We start from the raw sequence: 20,933 nt of genomic DNA, 5'->3' as shown, positions 1-20,933 counted from the left end.
GAATATTCTGACAAAGTTCAAGCAGTTGTTTAGGCATCTTTCATGAAACAGCAAATTCTGGCTGCTTTTATTCAGAACAATTTTTGCTCTTCAAATTCTTCCTATTTTCCTTCAAAGCATTATGCTGCTTGTTGCTCTAAACTGCCGCAAACCTTTTTTTTTTAACTGAAAATAATAATTTAGAAAGGACCAACATATTTTTTTCTTTCAGTATTTCAGAAATGTCAGCAACCCCTTTAACTCAGCTCAAGCAGTTCTATAGCTCKAGGCTGTGCCACCCAAGGAACAGMAACTCATAGCCATCTATCTACCCACCTACCTCCTTCACCATCGTATTTACAAAGGATTGTGCTGATGCGAGCYCTGAAAGTACAAAATGTAATGCAGTTTATAAAAGGAGATGGATGTGAATCTTTTCTATCATCTCAAAATCCAATAAAGCTTATGATTTTTATTGCATGTGGGAGTCCTTTGGTCAATGTTACACTGATTAGCAGCTTGGCCAGTAAGTCTGATATAACCAGAAAGTACTTTCGAATATATTCTGGCCAGAGACACCTGGGAGCAAAGCGTGAGTGCTGCAGCTGATTGCCCCGGGGTCACACACGTACCTTGGGATTTCTTCAGTGGTTTTGTTCTGCCTGGCCATGGTTTTGTTCCATTCTCTCCAGAAATAACTATTCCGAACCTGTTATCCTTGAATCTTCCGAAAAGGGAGCATCATCTCAAAACTATTCCCCTGTCACCTTTCCAACATRCATGAATGAAGCCAAAGAATTACAACCTGCTTCAGGCAGGGGTCCAGGCTGGACTTTAATGGATCCCAAACACAGCAATGCAGAACTCTTACTCCTGATCTCATTTGAACAAGGGTACACCAGGAATAACATTRCTCCAAGTCAGCAATGCTTCCCCGGTGCTAATAAGGCCATTAAAAAGGCATAAGCAGTTTGTTTGACACAGAGAGACAAAGACAACCACAGAAATGAATCAAAACCAGGGAAAAATTAGAGATTAAAAGTAATAACACTCCTTCCAGCAAACCACAGTCTGAATGCATGACGATAAGTAGCTAAAAGACACAAACACTGCAGGATCTAGAGACAAGAAAATGCCTCCCCTCTGCATGAAATGTAAAGGGAACTCGCTCTGGAACAGAAGCATTTCCTTCACTGCACAGTTCCTCAGGAAATCCAGACCCTTCGCTGCAAAGGAGAAATGCCACAGCTGGCCCTCCAGTGTATGGAAAACACACGTGCTCAGAGTCAACACTTGGAGGGAAAGGAGGAAAACCCAAATGCGGCAGACTTGCTAGAAGAGATTTCCATGGAGGTTTCCTCCCCAAATAAACAGATGGTTTCCAGTTAGTCAGGGTCAGGCACTGCCCGTGTGGTTTCCTGCCTGCTTGCCTTTGTAGCTTATCTAGGCCTCATCAAGATACAGAGTCCGAAAAAATTAGAATGGCTAAGTAGAGGAATTAGGAAAACGAAATCCAAATGAGCCCTGAGTAGTTGCACAGAGGAGCAGGGCAGTGTGCCCGCAGGTGGGACGGAGCAGTGTGGGGCGAGCGGGCCGGCCTGAGGCACCGCACATCTGCAGGCACCAAACGAGTGCCTGAGTCCATCCAAAACACCCTGGGCAACAGCCCAGCTGCTTTGAAAATCCCCCTGACGTCAGTTTACAGCCCTGGCTGCTTTAAGGGCGGTGTGGTGGCCGGCGGCAGCCCCGCTCCTGGTGCGCTCCCATGGCCGCTGGCACACGCAAAGCTCCGGGTACACACTGCCCTGTCACAACACAGCAAAAAAAGCAAAACTCCACCAGGAACCTGTGCACGAGCTGCCATATGGAAAGGGCATTCTCAAATTAAASCCTGAAACCCAGATGAGATCTGAGCGAAAGGACAGTTTCACTGAAAGGAAATGTCTGAGGTCAAGCAGCAATTAACTGAAAGGTTCTGATTGAATACGCTATTGACTGCGCTCACATCAGACAGCTTCCTGTTTATTATACCTTATGGGCTGTCTAGGTGCCAAGACATTAAGCTGTCAATAATCTATTAATACTAAACAGCTCCTCCCTCCTCACTCCCCCTTTGCAAATCCTCTTAGGCTAAGAAACTGCACTAAAAAGATGGAAATTTTTGAAGCGAGATGGAAATGAGCTTTTTAGGGTATTTCTTTGCTTTGTTCCAGCTGAAAGTACGGCGACATTCATAAACAATATAACACGCAGTCTATAACTACATGGAAAAAATTGTGTTAAAAAAAATCAGCCATGATTGAGACCATATCCTGAAATCTGGCTTTCTTTTCCAAGCCATCTTTAAACAGTCTAAGTTAAATTTAATTAACAATTTACAACAAGGAGAGAGAAGTTATTTAAAGAGAGGCCTACAGGTCCTTAACATTCAATGTCTGGGAAACAGTTGTACATAAAAAAAAAGTTTTAATGAATTTAATAGAGAAAAGCACTTTAATTAAATGCTGTCAAAGAGGATTGTATTAATGACTGCACACAAAGGAATTTAAAACAAGCCAAGTATATTTAGCAAATAGGAAGTAGGCTTTCAGAGGCTGCAACTATTTATGTTTCTGCCATTGCAATGCATCTAGGAGATCATGTTGCCAATTGAAAGCAGTTATGTTATTAGATATGATTTTATTTATTATGGATTATTAAAATTTCAAATGCTGCAGGGAATACATTTATTTCACTTCTAAAATGAAAGAACAAAGATATTTCCTGCTTGCTCAGTAAGAGGAAAAATAGGAGACCAAATAAATAATAAATAATAATAACTTAGCACTTAACTAGTAAAGTGCTGTCCAGACAGATCTTTTTATGGGGCTTGTTGAGTCCTGAAATTTTAGCGTGTTTTTCTTTCTGCTACAACTGGATGGATTTGCAGTTGCTACCACAGCTTCCCTCAACACAGCATAGAAAGAGGAGCCAGCTCTTACTTCTTGTGGGTACAAGGGACTTCCGTGATACTCTGCATGTTTCAACTCTAAAAACTACCAAAATCCCAAGAAAAGAAAACCTGATTGCCAAGCTTTTGCAAACAAAACTGAGAATACCGAGGTTTTCCAGAGCTAACCATGAGCCTGAGCCACATATCACACATAAAACCCCAGAACAATTATGTGTCTGCACTAGGACTTTTTGCAGAATATGCTCATCTTCCTCAACACCCGTGTGATGGGGTTTGTAGCAGGAAGGAAGGGGCTGTTCACAACCCTCCCTTGGACTCAAGTGTGGCACATCAAATGGTCATGGCTTAATAAGTRCAAAATGCAGAGGCCCAAACCATAAATCTGAGGGAAAAGCAACTAGAAAATTCAAGGGCATCAATGTTATTTCAGACTATGATGGCACAATAGTGTAAAACTAAATGTAGCCCCAGCTGGACATGGAGGAATGTTTTTTGGCACAAATTTAATGGGATGGCTGGGTCTGTAATATGCGGGATGTGTTCTGTGATTTACCACATCCTTTTTGCCATATGYAATGGTAAAAAGTTAATTATGATTTTAGACGATTCAAACTTACAAATGTTCCACCAGAGGCACCTTATACATGCTTGTATTCCTTTGTTTCTGAAAACCAAATCCTTTTTAAGCTAGGCACYGCAATAGGAATTAGTCCCAAATTACTGGTTTTTAAATGTACTTATTTGTAGTTAAGATTTTTTCATCTCATTTGCAACATGAAGAAGTGAGCAGAACTGGGGGAGAAGTCATTGGAAAGGAGGCACAAGGGGATACCAGCTTCCTTTAACAATGTGAGCAGCGTCCTAAATGGTGAAATTTAATTTTCTAAATACATTATCTGATTTTTGTTTAAGACTTTAATAAAAGTCATGTGTGATGTGTGTTGAGAATGTAGCCTTTGTTGTTCCACAGCTAGGGATCTTGCAAACAGCTTCGCTTTGTCTGTGCCAAGATATTTTGGAATATTCTTTGAAACACTGTAAGCATAGATGACTGTGAGAAAAAATATGTGCTACTGTACTTCTGGATACTTGGTGCGTGAGAATAGTGCATACCCATAAAAAGACTTCCCCTTTCAATCTGCAATTCCTGTAAAAGTCCATACAAACATGGAACAACATGCACAATATACTGACACTGAAAAAAAAAAACCAAAACCTGTATCACTGCACATATTACAGTCTCTGGGTATTTCCAACCATTCAGAGGACCAAAAAACCAAACAACAACAAATGAACAAACCAAAACAACCAAACAAAAAGAAACTAATAAAAAAACCAGCATCAAAATAACCCAACAACACCCCACACCAAAGCATTTGGAAAAAAAAAAAAGACTGGTCATGGGCAAGGAGACTGACCAGCTATGTCCTGCTCTGTCACAGCCCAACTCCCAGCACTGCCCAGARGCTGCACCATTTCCCTGGAGGATGCTGTGCAACACAGGAGGAAGAGCAGCTCTCTCACTCTTTGAGGGTCAAGCAGTGCAAAGGGCTCTGGTAGCACAATATTCAATKGTTTCCCTTCCCATGTAATTTTTACAATTGCCTATCTGCAGAAAAAGATGAGATGCAATGATCCAGGGCCCTAACTTTATCCTAAGATTTCTGTWGAGAGTCTGAAAATGAAATATTGCATACAGCCAACAGCCTATAAACATTTGCACATCTCTGAAGCCTGGTATTATAATTTATGAGCAAGTGTGAGGGACATAGAGTAATTAGGGAGCATTAAAATTAAATTAAAAAGAGCAATATTTTTAACTGCAAAAATTTTCAAATGTAAATTGAATAGAGGTTCATGTAGTGGATTTTCAGCCTTCAATGTTTGCCTGCTGCTGGCAAGCTTCAAAGGTTATGTGAATTTAAAGAGCTTTATTTAGGATCTTGCTCTAGATGTTCGCTCATCCTCAACCTACTACAACTCCTTACAACACTGGCAGCTTAGCATTTACAACGGGGCCAGGACTGTAAGAAATGAGGGCTAAATCTGGTCAAATTGTGTGTGAAAGGCAAAAGGGTGAGACAACARGGGCCAGAGGTACAATGATGTCATTTGCTAAAACGACAACTTGTCAGAGCAGCACCAACACAAACCACCACCCTGCTGCTTACTGCCAAGTCTCCACCGTGCTAAATCTGCACATTCTGATTGTAAAGGAAGTTTCTGCCTGGAGYATCTTGCATGGGAGCCAGGGCAGCCCAAGCAGAGCTGCTCTGGGGCAGCCTCACAGTAGATGTACCCCCAGAGTCATCTTGGTTGTAAAATGCTGAAGAAAAGCAGCAGCCATGTTCTAAGAGATCCTTCATGCAAGAGTCCCACCTCATTCCTGCCCTGTCCTCAGCTGATCCTGGACCAAACAAAGCTGTCCAGGAGCAGRTGGCACTGAAGTGGCCTCATGGTTTCAGGTTCTGTACAAACATGGAAAGGATGTACTATCTGACAARACCAAATTTGGCACCACAGAAACACCTGAAACTACAGTTCACTTGGTCCCCCATTTCTAGGGTTAAATGGAACAGTGCTAAACYTAAATTAATTTCAGAACAGAGGCAGTTTGACTTTAATTGCAAGTACACTCCCCACTATCATTCAAGGGGAATAACAGGCCTAACATTAATAAAAATCAGCAGCATTTTCAGCCACATTAGATATCCACACTAAATAGAAACAGCTGAGATGATGCAGTAGGCAGGTTTGGCTGTAACAATCACAGCTCAGCAGCTTTTCCTGTGATCTATTGGACACTTCAGAGTCAAATATAAAGAGGTTGTTGTCCGATTTGTGCCTCTGTTGCCTTTGTCAAACTTGTGCTTTGTCAAATCCTGAGCTACTGTGACCCATCAGAAAAAGGGTGTGCACAAAGAGGATGGAAAACCAAAGCATGCAGCCACAGCTGGGGTTTCAAAATGCAGCATCTCTGGCTGTAGAGCACAGGTACTGGAGGAGCATGAGAAAGCAGCTCAGAAGTGGAAGACTTCTGAGATTTTTTTTTTGCATGTACCACATGCTTTGAAGACAGTCCCTTTACCCCCACCCAAAAGCAGTCACACACACAATAGAGATAAATGCAGAGTGAGTGGCATTTGGAATACATATTGCTTTCAGCTTTACACTGCACAGAAATAGAAGCTACATAGTTTGACACTTTTTTTTTTTTTTCCGGGGTTTTTAACAGTTTAGTCTGAAAGGAGATACTGAAATTGACTGTTGTCTAATTTTGATAAGAGGAAGAATGAAATTCCAGGTAACTAACAACTAAGGAACACAGATATTCTCCACTCACAAAATTCACAGACCTCGTTCTGACACACATTTCCCTCTGTAGTTCTAAATCAAAGAAAAACAGTAACCCAAGTGCAGCACTCCCAAAACAATGCTCTGAGCATTTTGAGTGTAATGAATAAYCTACAATACAAAATTCTCCCAAAGTCCATCTGGGTTTGTTGAGTACAAGTTGTCTCACCAGTCCTGACCACCCCTATCTGAGCAGACATCACATCCAGCCATGGAATAAAGAGCTGGGGAGTCAAAAAGCAGCAGATATCAATCTGTGGTCTGTCTTTTGGTGCAGAGAAATAATCAAAAAGCAAAACTATCATGGTGCAGCCATCCCTGCAAAATTTTGTCTCCAAACAGTAAGGASCAGAGTCAGAGAGCTACCACAGTTTGGGAAAGTATTTTTTGTCCAAGTCTCATGGACAACTCGGTTCTAATTTCCAGTATGCAAAATCCCCAGGTGTAACTCACACAAAYACAGCCAAACCTCACTGTGCACATCATCCTATAGATCATTAAGCACACCATGTTCCTCTATGGAATAACACAGTTTTGCTTCACTTATCATCTATGATTGCTTAAGTATTATTAATCAATATTATTTTTTAAGAAGAGAAATTTTAAGTCTCACTGTTTTTTCCATCTGCATGCTATGCATTATGTGACCCATGAACTCCAAGACATYATTTAGAATCAGATATTTCATTAGGAAGCACTACTGTGGTGTTCCTTCCCCTCTTTATTACTTCTAGAAAGAGAATACAAAATTAGTTTCATTGGGCTGCCATCGCCACTTGCCTTGACCCATTTTTACGAGKGCTCCATGTTCTGCTCTTTTGTATTTCATTGTCATTTCTAAAATATTCGTTCCCTTCTATGCCTCACAACAYTACAAAATTAGTATTTCATTTACCTCTGTCTTATGTTACTTTCTGCATATTTAAAGAGAGACCACAGTGTTTGCAGTGAACACACAATACAGAAGAGCTTTCCTAGCACTTTTTGCTATGCCTTCTTTTATTTACTAACGTTCCTCCATGATTTATAATCTGAACTATTATATATTGMCAGATTTGTCTAAATCAAAGCTTCTGAGAGAAAAAAAGGGTGGAGGGATGTCATTTTAGAAAAGTGACAAAAGTAACAGTGTATCAGAAAGCAACATCTGATTGCTCTTTAATAAGTATGTACCTATCAGCTTCAGCAGATGTACCTGTCAGCTCACAGAAAAAGAGAGGCAGGGTTTCCACGTTCCCTGAATTGAAGGGACTTTGCTGCAATGGTGAACTGGCTCAGCCACCCGGACACTCCAGAGACAGGAGCCTGATTCATGGGCTTCCCAACGGAGTCAGGTTTCTCTGCCCCAGCAATTAACAATGAATTAGCACTRTATTAAAGTGCCAAGGCAAGATGGTTACTCTCTGGAGTGGTCACCTTGGACACAGCAGACAAACAGTGGGAGAAGGGAGAGAAATTAGATTTACTGTGTCCCAGCGTGTCTGTAACAAACACGGAATCCCTGGCTGGCAATGGGAAGCAGCTGTAGGCACTTGTCAGCATTAACRCTCCAGGAAGGTCCAATGCCAGCAAACAGCCTGGGAATGGTGGGATTTAGTGAGGGATGGAAGGTAAGGGAGGGTAAGACCTTACCTCTGCAGAGCAGGGAGCTCCATGCAGAAGCACGAGGAGTGCTCGCTGCAAAGGAAATACTCTGCACACCATTAAGGGCAGGCTGGATCCAGCCAGGATCCCACTCCTGGTGGYGGTGGAAGAGGATGACAACAGGGCAAAAATGTAATAATGCTTTCCAAGACACCCTCCCACCCTCCAGGAACCTGTGGCCCAGGCACTCTGAAATTCAGCAGGGATGTCCCTGTGGTACCCCAGCTAGCAAAAACCTCACRTGCTCTTCCTCTTAGCAGCATTTGCTGTTACACCACATTGTRTGGCACYGAGAGCCTCCTAATGCACACCTCARTTTCCTTCAAATCCAGATGAGAGGCTGTGGCAAGCTGAGCCTGCATGCACAGCAACATRCAGGATGCTCTATAACCAGCCTGTGAAGGAAATCCACGCTCTGACACATCCATATGGTCACACCCAGCACTGCCAGAGAACACAGCCATGCCACAGAGCTCCACAGGGCTCACATTTTATGACTCCTCAGCACAATAACAAATAAATCAAGTGTGCAGGAAGGAATTTTTTGAACACTCAGCTTCCACTGTAGACATTATTCATTTCAGARATAGGAAAATAATTGATTAAATGGATTAATATATGGCTGATGSGAAAAATCTAATAAAAGAGAGAAAAATAAAAATGCTTGTTTTTAAAACCCTGACCCTAAGGTGTAGGCTTGGTAATACCAAACAGAAGGCAAGAGCCTCTTACCAAAGAAACAACAATCCCTTAAAAATGAAGAACCAGCTTGTCTCCAGTTGATCTCCTACAACACAACTGCCCCACTGAGCACACCCTGCCTTGTAGAAGACACAAGCCATACCTGGCCTTGGGCTAACTCCCTCACTGAAATGTCCCCAACCCTATAAGCAGCAAGTGAACTACAAAAACCCTTCACAACAATATCTTTGCCCTTTCCAAGAAGCCATACTGAGGAAAAGGCTGCAGTATATCCAGTACCTTTTGCCTGTTCATGCCTCTTGTGATGATGGCTGGGATATTGTTCCAAGTCTGACAGGGGGATGTCCCCAGCCCAGAGTGACAGGCTCTCCCAGTCTCACAGCTGCAGGAGCAGGAGACTCCAGCATCAGACAGAAGTTAATGTACACACACTGAAGCCATCAGAGCAAAGAGAAAGATGGGCTGGGCAGAGAGAACAGAGGTAAGAGCCTACTTGCTTCTGTGTTACAGTTCTGCCCCTGCTGTTATTCATAGCACTGCTGCTTGTATCTTCTTCAAAGGAYTGTCATTTTGCTATCAAGGCTGCAGCTAAGGGCTTGACTTACAGCACACTTCTCACTAGCAAACCTGCAAAAGCAAAGTAGGTCGGTGACTGCAGCTCTTGGATGTTTCCACCCCCTGCTAAAATGAAGCCAGGCACTGTGGCAGACAGTCTGCACCCGCCACTGCTTTGAGAAGGAAATGAAAGTTTTCCCACTTGACACTACAGGGGGAATTTCAGATAGGCAGAAAGTAATTACTTGGCCTGGAGTTCAGCCAGGAGCGAGGCCCAAGACCCCTACCCTTATGTAAAGTGTCACAAAATCTCCAATGACTGCAAGTGTGAGGACCTCAGCTTTAGATCTCTGGCTGTTGTCATTGATTCTTCATGGCTAATTACCTAATAGTGACCCTTKCAGCAAAGCGAGAAAACAAACCTTGCTTCTCAAAAACAATTCAAGTCCTAGAGATGAAAACTATACAAAAATCCCTCCTTTTGACAGGAGGGAGCAGGTGGACAGCAAGCCTCCTGTGTCTGGCACTGGTAGTGTGTCACTCAGAAACCTACTGGGGTTTTTGGATGGGCAAGCATAGCTTTAAAATGTAGCACCCCAAAACACAAGCCTACTGTATCAACTGCATACCAGAGTCTCCAGAGTTTTGTTGTATGTASTTGCCAGCTGGTTCCATTTATTTCTCTTCATTTTTCATATTTTGACTGTAATAAATAATTAATCCATGGCTTTGTAACTTGCTGACAAATACAAATGCACAGCATTCCAACACAGTGTAACGTGTCAYTCACAAGAGCCAATCTGCATGATGCAGAAAAGTGATGTGCACAAAGCTTTGGAAAGTAGGCTAATCATCAGGGTCACTCCCAAGATCCCACGGAAACTTTTTCTGTCTGTTAGAGGATATTCCCACTTGCTGTGGGTATCAAAAGTGGGTTAATATGCTTCAGTCTACACAGRTCTAGTTGTCTTCCCACATGCTAGTTTGGCCCTTTACCTGTTTGTAGCTTCTTGCTTCCAAGATCCCATAAACGTTTTGGAACATGGAAGACAAAACTTGCAAGATTAATTACTAAGAGTGCTTCCCCTACTTTGCAGCTCTGAGAACTTGAACCCCAGGAAACAGTTTTGTTTTTTTTTTTTTCTTGCAGGCAAAGACACAAAGGAAAGCAAGGAGGAAGAAGTTAGCARAAGAGACAAAGGGGAGTGAGGTAGGCAATAATTAATCTGAGYGAGACCTCTGTGTTTCAGATGGGGCAGGGGGTAGGACAGCAAGACAGAGAAAGCTCTCTCCTTGAGAGAAAGGTGACAAGATAGCTGGCAGTAGTGGTAGCAGCAGCAGCACATGAAGCAATGAAAAATAGAGGCTGAATGCCAAGGTTCACAGCAAGAGTAGCAAAGCAGTGCAATCCACCATCAAACAGTGGGAAAACTGAAGGTGGGAGGAGGAACTGAGATTATCAGAGAAATGCACAGTACAAACAAGCCCAGATAGACACACAATGGCATCAGGTGAATGGTACTGAGTGCCAGGGGCAATTCAAAGGGAAGGGCTGCTGTGGAAAGTGTCACCTCAGCTTTTAGATTGAAGAAACATCTCTGGAGCCTTTCTTGACCATCTGTAGATATCTGGATTTGTGACATGCATTTCTGGTTATTAGGAATATATGTTAGGCTGATTTTCTCTTCCAACTGAAGCTGGAACTGCAAATGTACGAAGTTTGTAGTATTTTCACACTGTTTTCCCTACAAATATTTGTATCTATTTATTTCTTATTCTGCTAATATCAGAGACAAGAGTAGAACAAGGGTGCACAAACCAAAAACTCACACTAGTCACAAATGCATAGAGTAGCAAAACAATCCTAAGGAGATTGTGAAATGAAGGCCCATTCACCACGGTCATTTCAGCAGTACCTTTACATTTGAGCCAACACATAAAATGCACATGTGCATGTCCCACTCTTGAACCCCGCGGTGTTCCCCAGGCATGCTCTGCTCCCACACTGACCCCCAGAGAGGCACAGTGCTCTGACCTGCACAGGCTCTGGTGTGAGCTGGACAACGTGCTGCATGCGTTCRCTGTGGTGATGTCTGGACTCCTCCTCGTAGATCACATCCCTCTCGTGCTGGGGAAGGTTCAGGAAGCGGCGAATGGTGCACAGGTTCTCCCAAAGGGTGCGGTTTTCTGGGCTTGGGTTTTCTTTCCAGCGCAGCAGCTCACACAGCCAGCCCTGCAACGGTAGGGTCAGCACGGTTAATTCAGTGAGCACCCAGGAACCAGATGTGAGCACAAGGACAACTACACTTCAAGCTCCGTGCTGAAAGTTTTGCTGGTCTCATCTCACACACAAACCTCCACTACCCCAAGCTGCCCTTTGGTCTYGACAATCCATGATATATTCTATTTCCTGCAAGCTGGAGAAACTGAAACAAGTAGCAGTGTTTAGCAGGAACCAGGAAGCACAGCATCTTGTCCTCTGTCATATTCATACCATGTCTAAAATGCTCAGACATAAATATTTTTCCTACAGAAAAGCAAAGATGAAACAGATGCATCTTCACTTCCATTTAGAGTCCCTTCTTCATCCAAACACCTAACACCYAACTCCTGAGACTTGGTAACAACCCTCACTGCAACCTGCAGCTTCAGAACCAGAAATTCTAAATGACTCCAAATGTTTAGTAGGATATACTATCAAGACTTCTGATTTGCTGTCACTATGTTGCACTGACTCCCCCAGCTCTGAACCCCACTAAAATTTTACACCTTTAAATTATAAAATTTTAGAGAAGATGCAGCCTTATAGAAAGGGAATCCTTTCGTACCTATCACAAAAGCAGCAAACAGGGTCCTGCAGAAGTTACTAGAGATACCAAGATACKAGGCAGAGGTAATTCTAAACCCAACTACAGATCATAATAATAGCAGGTTTTATTTCCGCTGTCTTAAGGTTAGTTTGAAATACCTTTAAAGGGTTCCTGCTATACGTAAAAAGCTGTAGCACCTCTCCACAGCGACCGACTGCTCAGACCTCTGAAGGAAAAGCACCAGCGCTCCAGGAAGAGGAAACCACCCTGAAGCCCAAGGGCAAGGAGAGCTCAAAGGCAAGAGCTGTTGGGGTGAGCAGAGCCCAGAGCGTGCCCCAGTGTCCCCAGCAGGTGAGCCACTGCCTGGTGTGGGACACATCCAACCCTGCCTTCCCTGCCAGCAGCCATCCCCTCGGGGCTGGGGACAGTGGCTCCCCTCCTGTGCCTGCACACGAGACGCAATGCAAATGACAGAAGATGAGAAGATAATGCCGAGGATGCTGTCAACGCGCCTTACTGACTCCTGTCAAAATATTTTACCTAGTAGCTTTATAACTCATCATTTTCGAGCTACAGCTCAGCATTCTGACACCATTTTGACAGGCACCTTACAATACCTAAAAGATAGCTTGATCAATGTTAAAAATGTTTGGTACAAGAAGTAGCCAAAACTGTGTTTTTCTGAACGGTGACCAGAGCAAGCTGAGTGGCCGGGTTCATTACCARCCCACAGGGGGGCTTTTTGCTATTGCTTTTTTTGTGTAACAACTTGTAAGCCATTGACAACTTCTACCGCGCACTCTAAACCCCGTGTATAATATCATAAGCCGTTGTTTGTCTTACTCTCCACTGTGTCTTCTGCCTTCACCCCCCCAAAAAAGGCAAGATTTGATTATCTCCGCTGCATCAGCCAAGACAGCAACACCAGCTGTTCTCATTGTGCAGCCTCTTCCTCACGGCCTACATGTTAATAACCTGATCATTCCATTTTCTCCTTCAACTGCCGGCTGCAGCACARCGAAGAGACAAAAACCCAGGCCCATCTGCAGCAGCTGTAGGCACTGAACTGTGAAGCCACCAGGGATTTATAAACTAATCTGTAACACAACACTGCCTTGTTTTTACAAGTGAGAGGCCACATTTGTGCAGACCTGATCTTTTCTTGCAATAAACTAGGAGGGCTGGGGGGTGGGCAAGGATGAAAACAAGATATCTAATCATTTACTTAGGGAAAAAAAAACCTCTRTGTTGTATTTTCAAAATATTTGGATTGGTATTTGGGCAATATCTCAGCCAGGTGAAGTCTGCATTTTAACGTGGTTTGGCCACATCCCTTACCCTCAGTTCTCCTCTTTCTGCTGCTCAGTAATCCCCCAAAACTTTCTCTCTTTTAGCAAAAAGATAGGAAGAAAACCTCCCATCTCCACAGTGTTTTTTCAGGGGTTCCTCTATACAAAAGAAACAATTTTTGAAATGGAAAATCTGTAGAAAAAAATAAGCTCCTGTTTCTCCCTGTTTTCAGTGATCTGAAGAAGTCTCCAGCTCACCTGTTCCAAAATATTTCAAGCAGGTACGTTTAACACCTCCTGGGGGATGCCGCAGCACGAAGACCCAGCATAAAACAGAAAATAYAGAACAAGCCCATTGCTGGGCTGGCCTGGGGCAGGATGCAGAACGCAGGGACAGCTCAGCACGGCCACCTCCCCTCGGCAGAGCTGGACCGGGCAGCCCAGTGGCGACTGCCGCGCTTTGATTTATCTGTCCCGTTATAATCAGCACTCATTACAATCACTTAGAGCAACACTACAGGCCTCATTACGGACTAGGCACTCGCTGCCATTAGTCTTTGAGAAGGATAGCGCTCAATTTGCCTGGCAACATGCGAGGTCCTGACCTTGGAGCTATTAGGGAAAAGATTAGACTGCAGTGTGACCATGTGTGCAGACACGAGCAAACCAAATTAATTTCTGGCAAAGGGAGGCACCAGGCAAGGACCCCGCCATCCTGAGGACACCTGAGAACTTCTCCATTCCCCAGAGGAGTTAAGCTAATGGCACGTTTAAAGGAGCCTGGTTCTGAAGGTGAAGCACATCCGTGGTATTTAGAGAGATATTAATCCAGTTTCCCCACAAAGTATTTGCTTGGCTGATCAGATTAAGGGATCTAGCCTTCAACAGCACACCCCCACCACAGCAGGCCCCAAGAAATCTGTGATACTTCACAGCCTCAGACATATTGCACCATGTGTACCCAGCTGCTACAATAATTAGCTTATGAATGTATCAGCTGGTTCTGTGATTTTTATAAATAATAACTAACCTACAGAGCAGAAAGATTTCCATGAGCCTAATATTAGCAAGAAATTGCAAGGTGCGCCTAACTGAATTGTCATTGTGCTAAATGCCCTGTCTCCTCTCACGTTGTGCGAGACTGGATCTCCCCCAGCGCCATTTATAAATATTTATTTTTGCAATGTATTTGTGTCAGCTTTCTTCACAAGAGCCATTATTCGCTCACCCCCACACATACACACGCATACMCGCTGCGTGCATGTGTACACTTATCTGCATCTGTCCTTTCGCTGCTCTTTTTCTACCCTTCCCTCTCTTTATTCAAGCAATCATTCAAGACCTTATCTGTCCATCTATAGGACTGTTTATTAGGCAATAGCTTGGACTAATACGTGAGAAAACACAGCGTGCCGCAGCTTACTCACACATTCTTTATGGCTGCAAGTAACTGCCTTCCCCATGAACAGATGAAAAGTCTGCATTGGCTTTTTTTAATTATTTATTTAAATAATCTTAGCACGCCATCCAAGAAAGTTTTGCAGTACCAGGCAAAAAAAAAAAAAAAAWAAGTGTAAATGTCAAATAAAACAGTGACAGATGACAGTATTCTCTATTGAATAGCACCGTTTCTTCGTGCATGTTCAATGAGAACTCATGAATTATTAATACACAAAATCTCCTTTTACTGTTAAAAATCTCAACTTGCCGTTTTTTGGTTAAAATTTTTTTATTTTCTTTTATTTATTTCTTTGGGGTCTGTGTATGTTACACAGAGCTTTCCAGGAGGATTATTTCATTTAAGAAATGCTAACATACATAAATTTTTGGAGCTACAGCCATTCACAGTGAATTTTCATCTACAGTTGCATTTATTGGCATGAAGAAGGAAAAGTGAAGGAGACATTATCTCACCACCTTTTTCCCCCCACTCATCCACAGCATCTGAGCTCACTGCTTTACAAGTAAATACACAACTTCTGTGAAAGTATTCTGAAAAATCTAACGAATAACACAGCCTTTCCCAGACCCATAACATGTTGTGTTTTTGGTCCTGCCTCCCCTGCACATCACAGGTCTGGCTCCATCCCACAAACAGCCCCCTTGGCTGCCACCAGAGAGTTACCAGAGTCTGATATCTGCCAGTGACAATATGGGTGGCAGAATCCAGCCCCTAATGTCACCTTCTAAGGTTCTCAAACGGGAATGTCTTCCGTTAAAAATAAGAGGAGCACAAACAGCACAATTAAAGGATGCTTTTGGCTCTACATTCAGGCACACCCAGTGCTTGTGGTTATGAGGAATTCTGCTCAGAACTTCCTTCATTTCACCCCAAAACTTCTAGAGGCATCAAGAATGCRGCTCAATTTAGCTCATTAAAGATCACTGCAGAGAAGTGCTGGCCTCTTTTTTTTTGTTGTTCTCATGAGACAAGATAAACATTTTCTAAGCATTTTGTTTGATAAAAAAAAAATAATATCATATTAATGTCCTATTTTTAACCTCTCYGTCTTCTAATTAAATACATTTCTACACAGCTAAGCAAACAACAACAAAAAAAAATCTGCGGAAAGCCATTCCCATTGCCATTGTGCTTTTATGCTGTTAGAGAAACAGCATGCTTAGAACACCAAAGCACGAGCCCTGGCGCACTGAAGCCGCCTCGAGGACAGCTAGCTGGTGCAGCAGTCCTGAGCCATATGCTCTGTTGCTTATCCCTGAGCCCTTTTTAGTAGTTTGACCCTTTCACTTTTGCTGGGTGTACCCTGCCCCAGCAGCCAGAGGGACCAGACTACAGTAAGGTGGGTTTTTCCAGCACTCAGTGAAGGTGTGCATGAAAACACTGACCCCAAAAGTGCTTCCTGCAGATCTGCTGCCCTGCCAAGGAGCACATTCCTGACCAAGGACAAAGAAAGCACATGGGAAGGGTTCAGGCTCACAGTCATGCTGTGGTACAGGACAGTGTTTACACTTTGCCAAAAGCCACTGCAGGAGGTGGCAGTTGGGTATCCATGGTGACTTAGTCACAGGCAGCTGTTCTGATGTGAGCATGGATAAACGTGCAGCTAAACTGACCTTGTGTTTCCTTGCACTTCGATTAAAATTAGTAACAATAATGACAATGATATCAATAATAACAGCAATAATAATAATAATACAATTAGTTTTCTGTACTGACATTTCCTAGGGTCTCTAGTGAAAGCATAAGTAGGCAAATGAAGAGTTTTTAGTTAGAGTGATTCAAGAATAAATTTCAAAAATAAATGTAAAAGGCCATTTCCTCACCCACATCATCAGTGCAGAAAATGTCAACATATGTGACAAAAGGAAAAAAAAGCAGCAATGATTGATGCAAGTCTTGAAAGATTAGTAAAGAAATACTGCATTCCCCAAAAAAAGGCTCTCTTCCCTTGGGGGTTCACAGGAGCCCTCCAGACAAACTTCCTCAGCATCTCTTCTCTCTGCTCAGTTTGGGACTCTCTGCAGTGTGAAATGAGCCAGRTAATATTCAACTCTTGTTCCTTAGTCACCAAACTCTCTTACCATGAATCCAATAAGTGTCTATTAAAATAAATAAACCCCCTAATGATTCAAGATAACCTAATCAAGAAAACTGAAATGGATAAAAGACTAACTGTAATGGAGAGTTTTATCGTGGCTTCAATGAATTCTTGATGAGGGCCGGGGGAGGGGGACTGAACCTGAGAAGCTTTWCTTGGAGCATTTTGATACAGTTCAAGGTTAATCACTCAACAGTCTGGATTTTCTGAAATGCTTGGTACTTTTYCTCCCCAAAAAATTCAAGGCAAAATGCAAAGCACTTTCATGAGGGACAGTTTCTCACTAGCCTCACAAAGCATGATATACAACAAAAGGAATGATATACATGAGCCCTGAAGTACATTAGAGTCATGGGAACATCAAGTCCACTTATACTTTTTGGCCTTAGAGGGAAGGATGCTGTGCACCGAGGATATTTCAATATTTCCAGCATGCCAAGTTCAAACTAGCTTCTCTCCACACTGGAGAGGAAGTGGTTAGGGCAAGCAGCCCACCATCAGCTGCCAGGTCTGCCAAGGACTTCATGAGCAAAGCCCCAGCTCCACAACATCCCTTATTCACTCAGCTGCTGAGAGCCCAAWGCACTGCTGCAGATGCTGTCAYAGAAYATAGAAYAGTTTAGGTTGGAAGGAACCTTTAAAGGTCTCTAGTCGAATCCCCCTGCAATGAGCAGGGGCTCTATCTTCARTAGATCAGGCTGCTCAGAGTCYAACCTGACCTTGAATGTTTCAAGGCATGGGGAATCTGCCATTTCTGTGAGCAGCCTGTTCCAGTGTTTCATCACCCTCATTGTAAAAAGTTTCTTYCTTATATCTAATCTGAATCTGCCCTATTTTAGTTTCAAACCATTACCCCTTGCCCTGTCACAACAGGCCCTGCCAAAAAAGCCCCATTTAAGTACAGAAAGGCTGCAATCAGGTCTCCCTGGAGCCTTCTCTTGAACAGCTCTGACTCTCTYAGCCTGACTTCACAGRAGAGGTGCTTGAGCCATTGGATTGTTTTTRTGSCCCMCTCTGGACTTGCTCCAACAGKTTGAAGYCMTTCYTGTGCTGGGGACCCCAGAGCTGGATKTGGTGCTCCAGTTGGGGTCTCACCAGAGCAGAGCAGAGCAGAGGGTAGGAATCACCTTCCTCAACCTCAATCACGCTGCTTTGGCTGCAACCCAGGACAGATTTGGCCTTTTGAGCTTAGAGTGCACTTTGACAGCACTTGTCCAGCTTTTCATCCACCAGCAYCCACAAGTCCTCCTTGGCCAGGCAGTTCTCAATCCCTTCATCCCCTAGCCTGTGCTGATACTGGGGTTGCCCTGACCAGGCACAGAACACTGCACTTGGCCTCGTCAAACCTCCTGAGGTTCATWTGGACCCACTTCTCTTGTCCTAGATGGGGACAGTGACTGCATATACAAATCTGTAAAAGAGAAGCTCTAGCCCAAAGGTACTTCAAAGAAATTTTAACTTCAGTCAAGGAGAGAAATGTCTTTCTGTATTTCCTCCAAGAACATCAAAATATCAGCACAACAGATATGCCCCAGCTGTGGAGATTCACAGCATCATAAAGGTACTGAGATGATAAAACTGTAAGAAGTGCCCTGTATACACACACTATTTACACTACACATCTTCACCCCCAGCTGCTTTTCCTGGCTGCTGTTCATCAGCACTGGAAGCTAATTAGTTTAARGCCATGGAAAACTCCTATTATAAGCTAAAAGGGAGAGAGAAAGCATCCCTTCCCATCAAATGAAAACAAGGGAATGTAAGTTGGGAAGGAAAGAGAGGGAAGGATGAAATTAAGGGTTTCTAGAGCTAATCCTTCCTCAAAGTGACACTGCTTATTCCTCTCTCAATGCCCTTCCTTCTTGGAGGATGAGCAGGAGGTAAGGGCATGGGAAGGTGGCCATGGTGTTGAGTCCCATCTACTGTGGGCTAACACCCTCCTTGGCCAGAGAAYTGGCAATGAGGCAGGGATCTTGGCATGGAAAAGAAAAGTTGGAGGGAAGGCAATGAACTGTCGTGGTGATTTCTATCCGTAGGCCTGGGATTTTCTTTACCTGAAAGGTCTCAGCTGAAGGGCTATTCTACCCCCAAACTCAAACCCTCATCAAGTTTATTGCTTGTTTGCTTACTTTTCAACAGGGTAAAGATACAACCCTGAGACTAAGCTGTGGTAGYTTAACATTTTTTCAAATGTTGCTCCATGGGGTCTCTCTTGTTTTACAACGATGCAATGGGAACAAACTCCAGTGTCTTGAAAAGAATTTTAGTTTCAAGGTTATACTTCTAGTTTTCACTGGGCTGGTAAAGTTTCCATTTACCCTTCCCAGGGCTGATCCCCAGCAACATGCACCCTGCTTCCCCATGCCACTCCAGTCTGACAAAGAAGTCTCCTGCCCTGGGAGAACTGTGGAAAGTTTGACCTCCATGTTCATACAARCTCTGCCCTCCCTCAGACTGTCAACAAGGGCTTCAGCCAACTGTGCCTACTATTTATTTCGATAGTGACTGTTCATTATGAACAGAACTACATTTCTAAACTTGGTTTACAAAGACTAAGAAATGACTGAGCACAGCACAGCCTCTCATAGGACTCTCATTAGCAGAAGTCAAAGGGRTGATGCTGCTGCACAGCATTAGAGRARTGCAGGCACATGGTCATGRGGGAAATGGWTTTCCTGAAGTTGTACTGTAGARCAGTAGCAGAACTGAATGTAGAAGCCAGTTYTAAAGACCAGCAGTCCAAACTTGCAGTAATCTCAGGCCAAAATCTCAGCCTATCCCACTGAGATGTAGTGCTCCAGTGGGAGCTCTGCACACACACAGGCCACCCAAACTGCTCTGAAATGSTACACCAGAAACCCATCTTCTTGTGAATTAAATATAACCAGGGGAGCCCAAAGTGTAGACTGGAAACCAAAGTCTGGTGTGCCAGCCACACTCAGAAACATTCCCAATGTGGTAATACAGGTCGCAGGTTTAGCCACCAAAAGGACAAAGGGCATTCCCAGACAATCCTGTTGTCCATCAGGGACATCACTAACAGTTGCAACTAAAACAGGAGGGCAGCTTTGGAGGCTGTGTTGGGAGKGCACTGAGCTCTCAGCTCCAGCTGGCTGCAAAAATGCAAAGGGATGCACAGCACTTCACAAATGGTAAAAATATCTAGATGTAAGTTGTAAGGAATAAAATGCATATTAAGGTAAAWAAGTGATGAATAAGTCAATGTCTAAAATTAATGGCTTGAAATCTTTACAAAGGTGGATTCCCTTGAAGAATTCTCACCATACTACCTTAGTAGTATGGTGAGAGGCCCATGAGGCTCTGAAACTTGCGTTTATGTTGACTTGTGTGCTCTGTTATTTGCAATTTCTAGAACCTGCCCTCCTCTACAGATGCTGAGACTCTGCCATGACTTAAGAATAAAGATGGTTACTTGTTCATTTAGAGGTCAATCAACTCCACCAGTGGATGATGCCTCTTCCAATAACTGTTTTCAGTGGGTACCACTCTTCCTGTACAGAGACAGAAGAGGAAACGAGACCTCCATTGCCTCTGGATGTTCTCTGGGGCACATGACATACAGCCCTGWGTATAAAATGTCAAAACATCCCTGTCGGAGATTCACTGCCTGCTAAAACTGTGAAGATCTCACAGCACCGTGGATTGCTGTTGACAGAACAGCAGCGCCCAACATAACACATGCCTTGTTAGCAAACTGGAAGCCTCTCAGTAGTCTGGGGTGAGGGAATAATAGAGGAAGCCAAAGCAACACAAGCCAGGCCTGTGGAGAACAGCAAGTGAACGAACCTTGGCGGAGAGTCCAAGCCAAGTCTCAGACTAGTTCTTTTCTCCCCGCTTTCAAAACCTCTCTTCTGCAAACATGGGCAGTTTTCAATCAGYGCTTCCCACCATGTAACTTAGCTGCTGAAATCAGCAGCATTTKCACCAGAAATGCCCACAACTGGCACAGCTGGCTGTGCAAAGCACAGGGAACACCCAACTGCCCGTTTCCAGATGAGCTAGACCTAAGGCACCACGCTGACCGTGACACCGTGGCTGTCACCTACACAGGCAGCTGTGTCCTTGC

The 20,933-nt window shown here is 43.6% G+C and overlaps 1 protein-coding gene across 1 annotated transcript in view; it reads right to left on the bottom strand.

Moving 5' to 3' along the window:
• Positions 1 to 20,933, bottom strand: part of LOC130581288 (DNA-binding protein SATB2) — a gene marked incomplete at its 5' end in the record, with an annotated part of 70,776 nt that overhangs the window by 12,341 nt on the left and 37,502 nt on the right. The window contains one exon of the mRNA XM_057379316.1: positions 11,223 to 11,420. Coding sequence (XP_057235299.1) covers positions 11,223 to 11,420 — 198 coding nt within the window. The remainder of the gene's footprint in view (positions 1 to 11,222; positions 11,421 to 20,933) is intronic.

Source organism: Malurus melanocephalus, unplaced genomic scaffold (assembly GCF_030028575.1).
Source record: "Malurus melanocephalus ecotype Western Australia unplaced genomic scaffold, MMel_1.1 scaffold_401, whole genome shotgun sequence".
NCBI classification, from domain to species: Eukaryota; Metazoa; Chordata; class Aves; order Passeriformes; family Maluridae; genus Malurus; species Malurus melanocephalus.
This window is presented reverse-complemented; position numbering and strand designations above follow the sequence as displayed.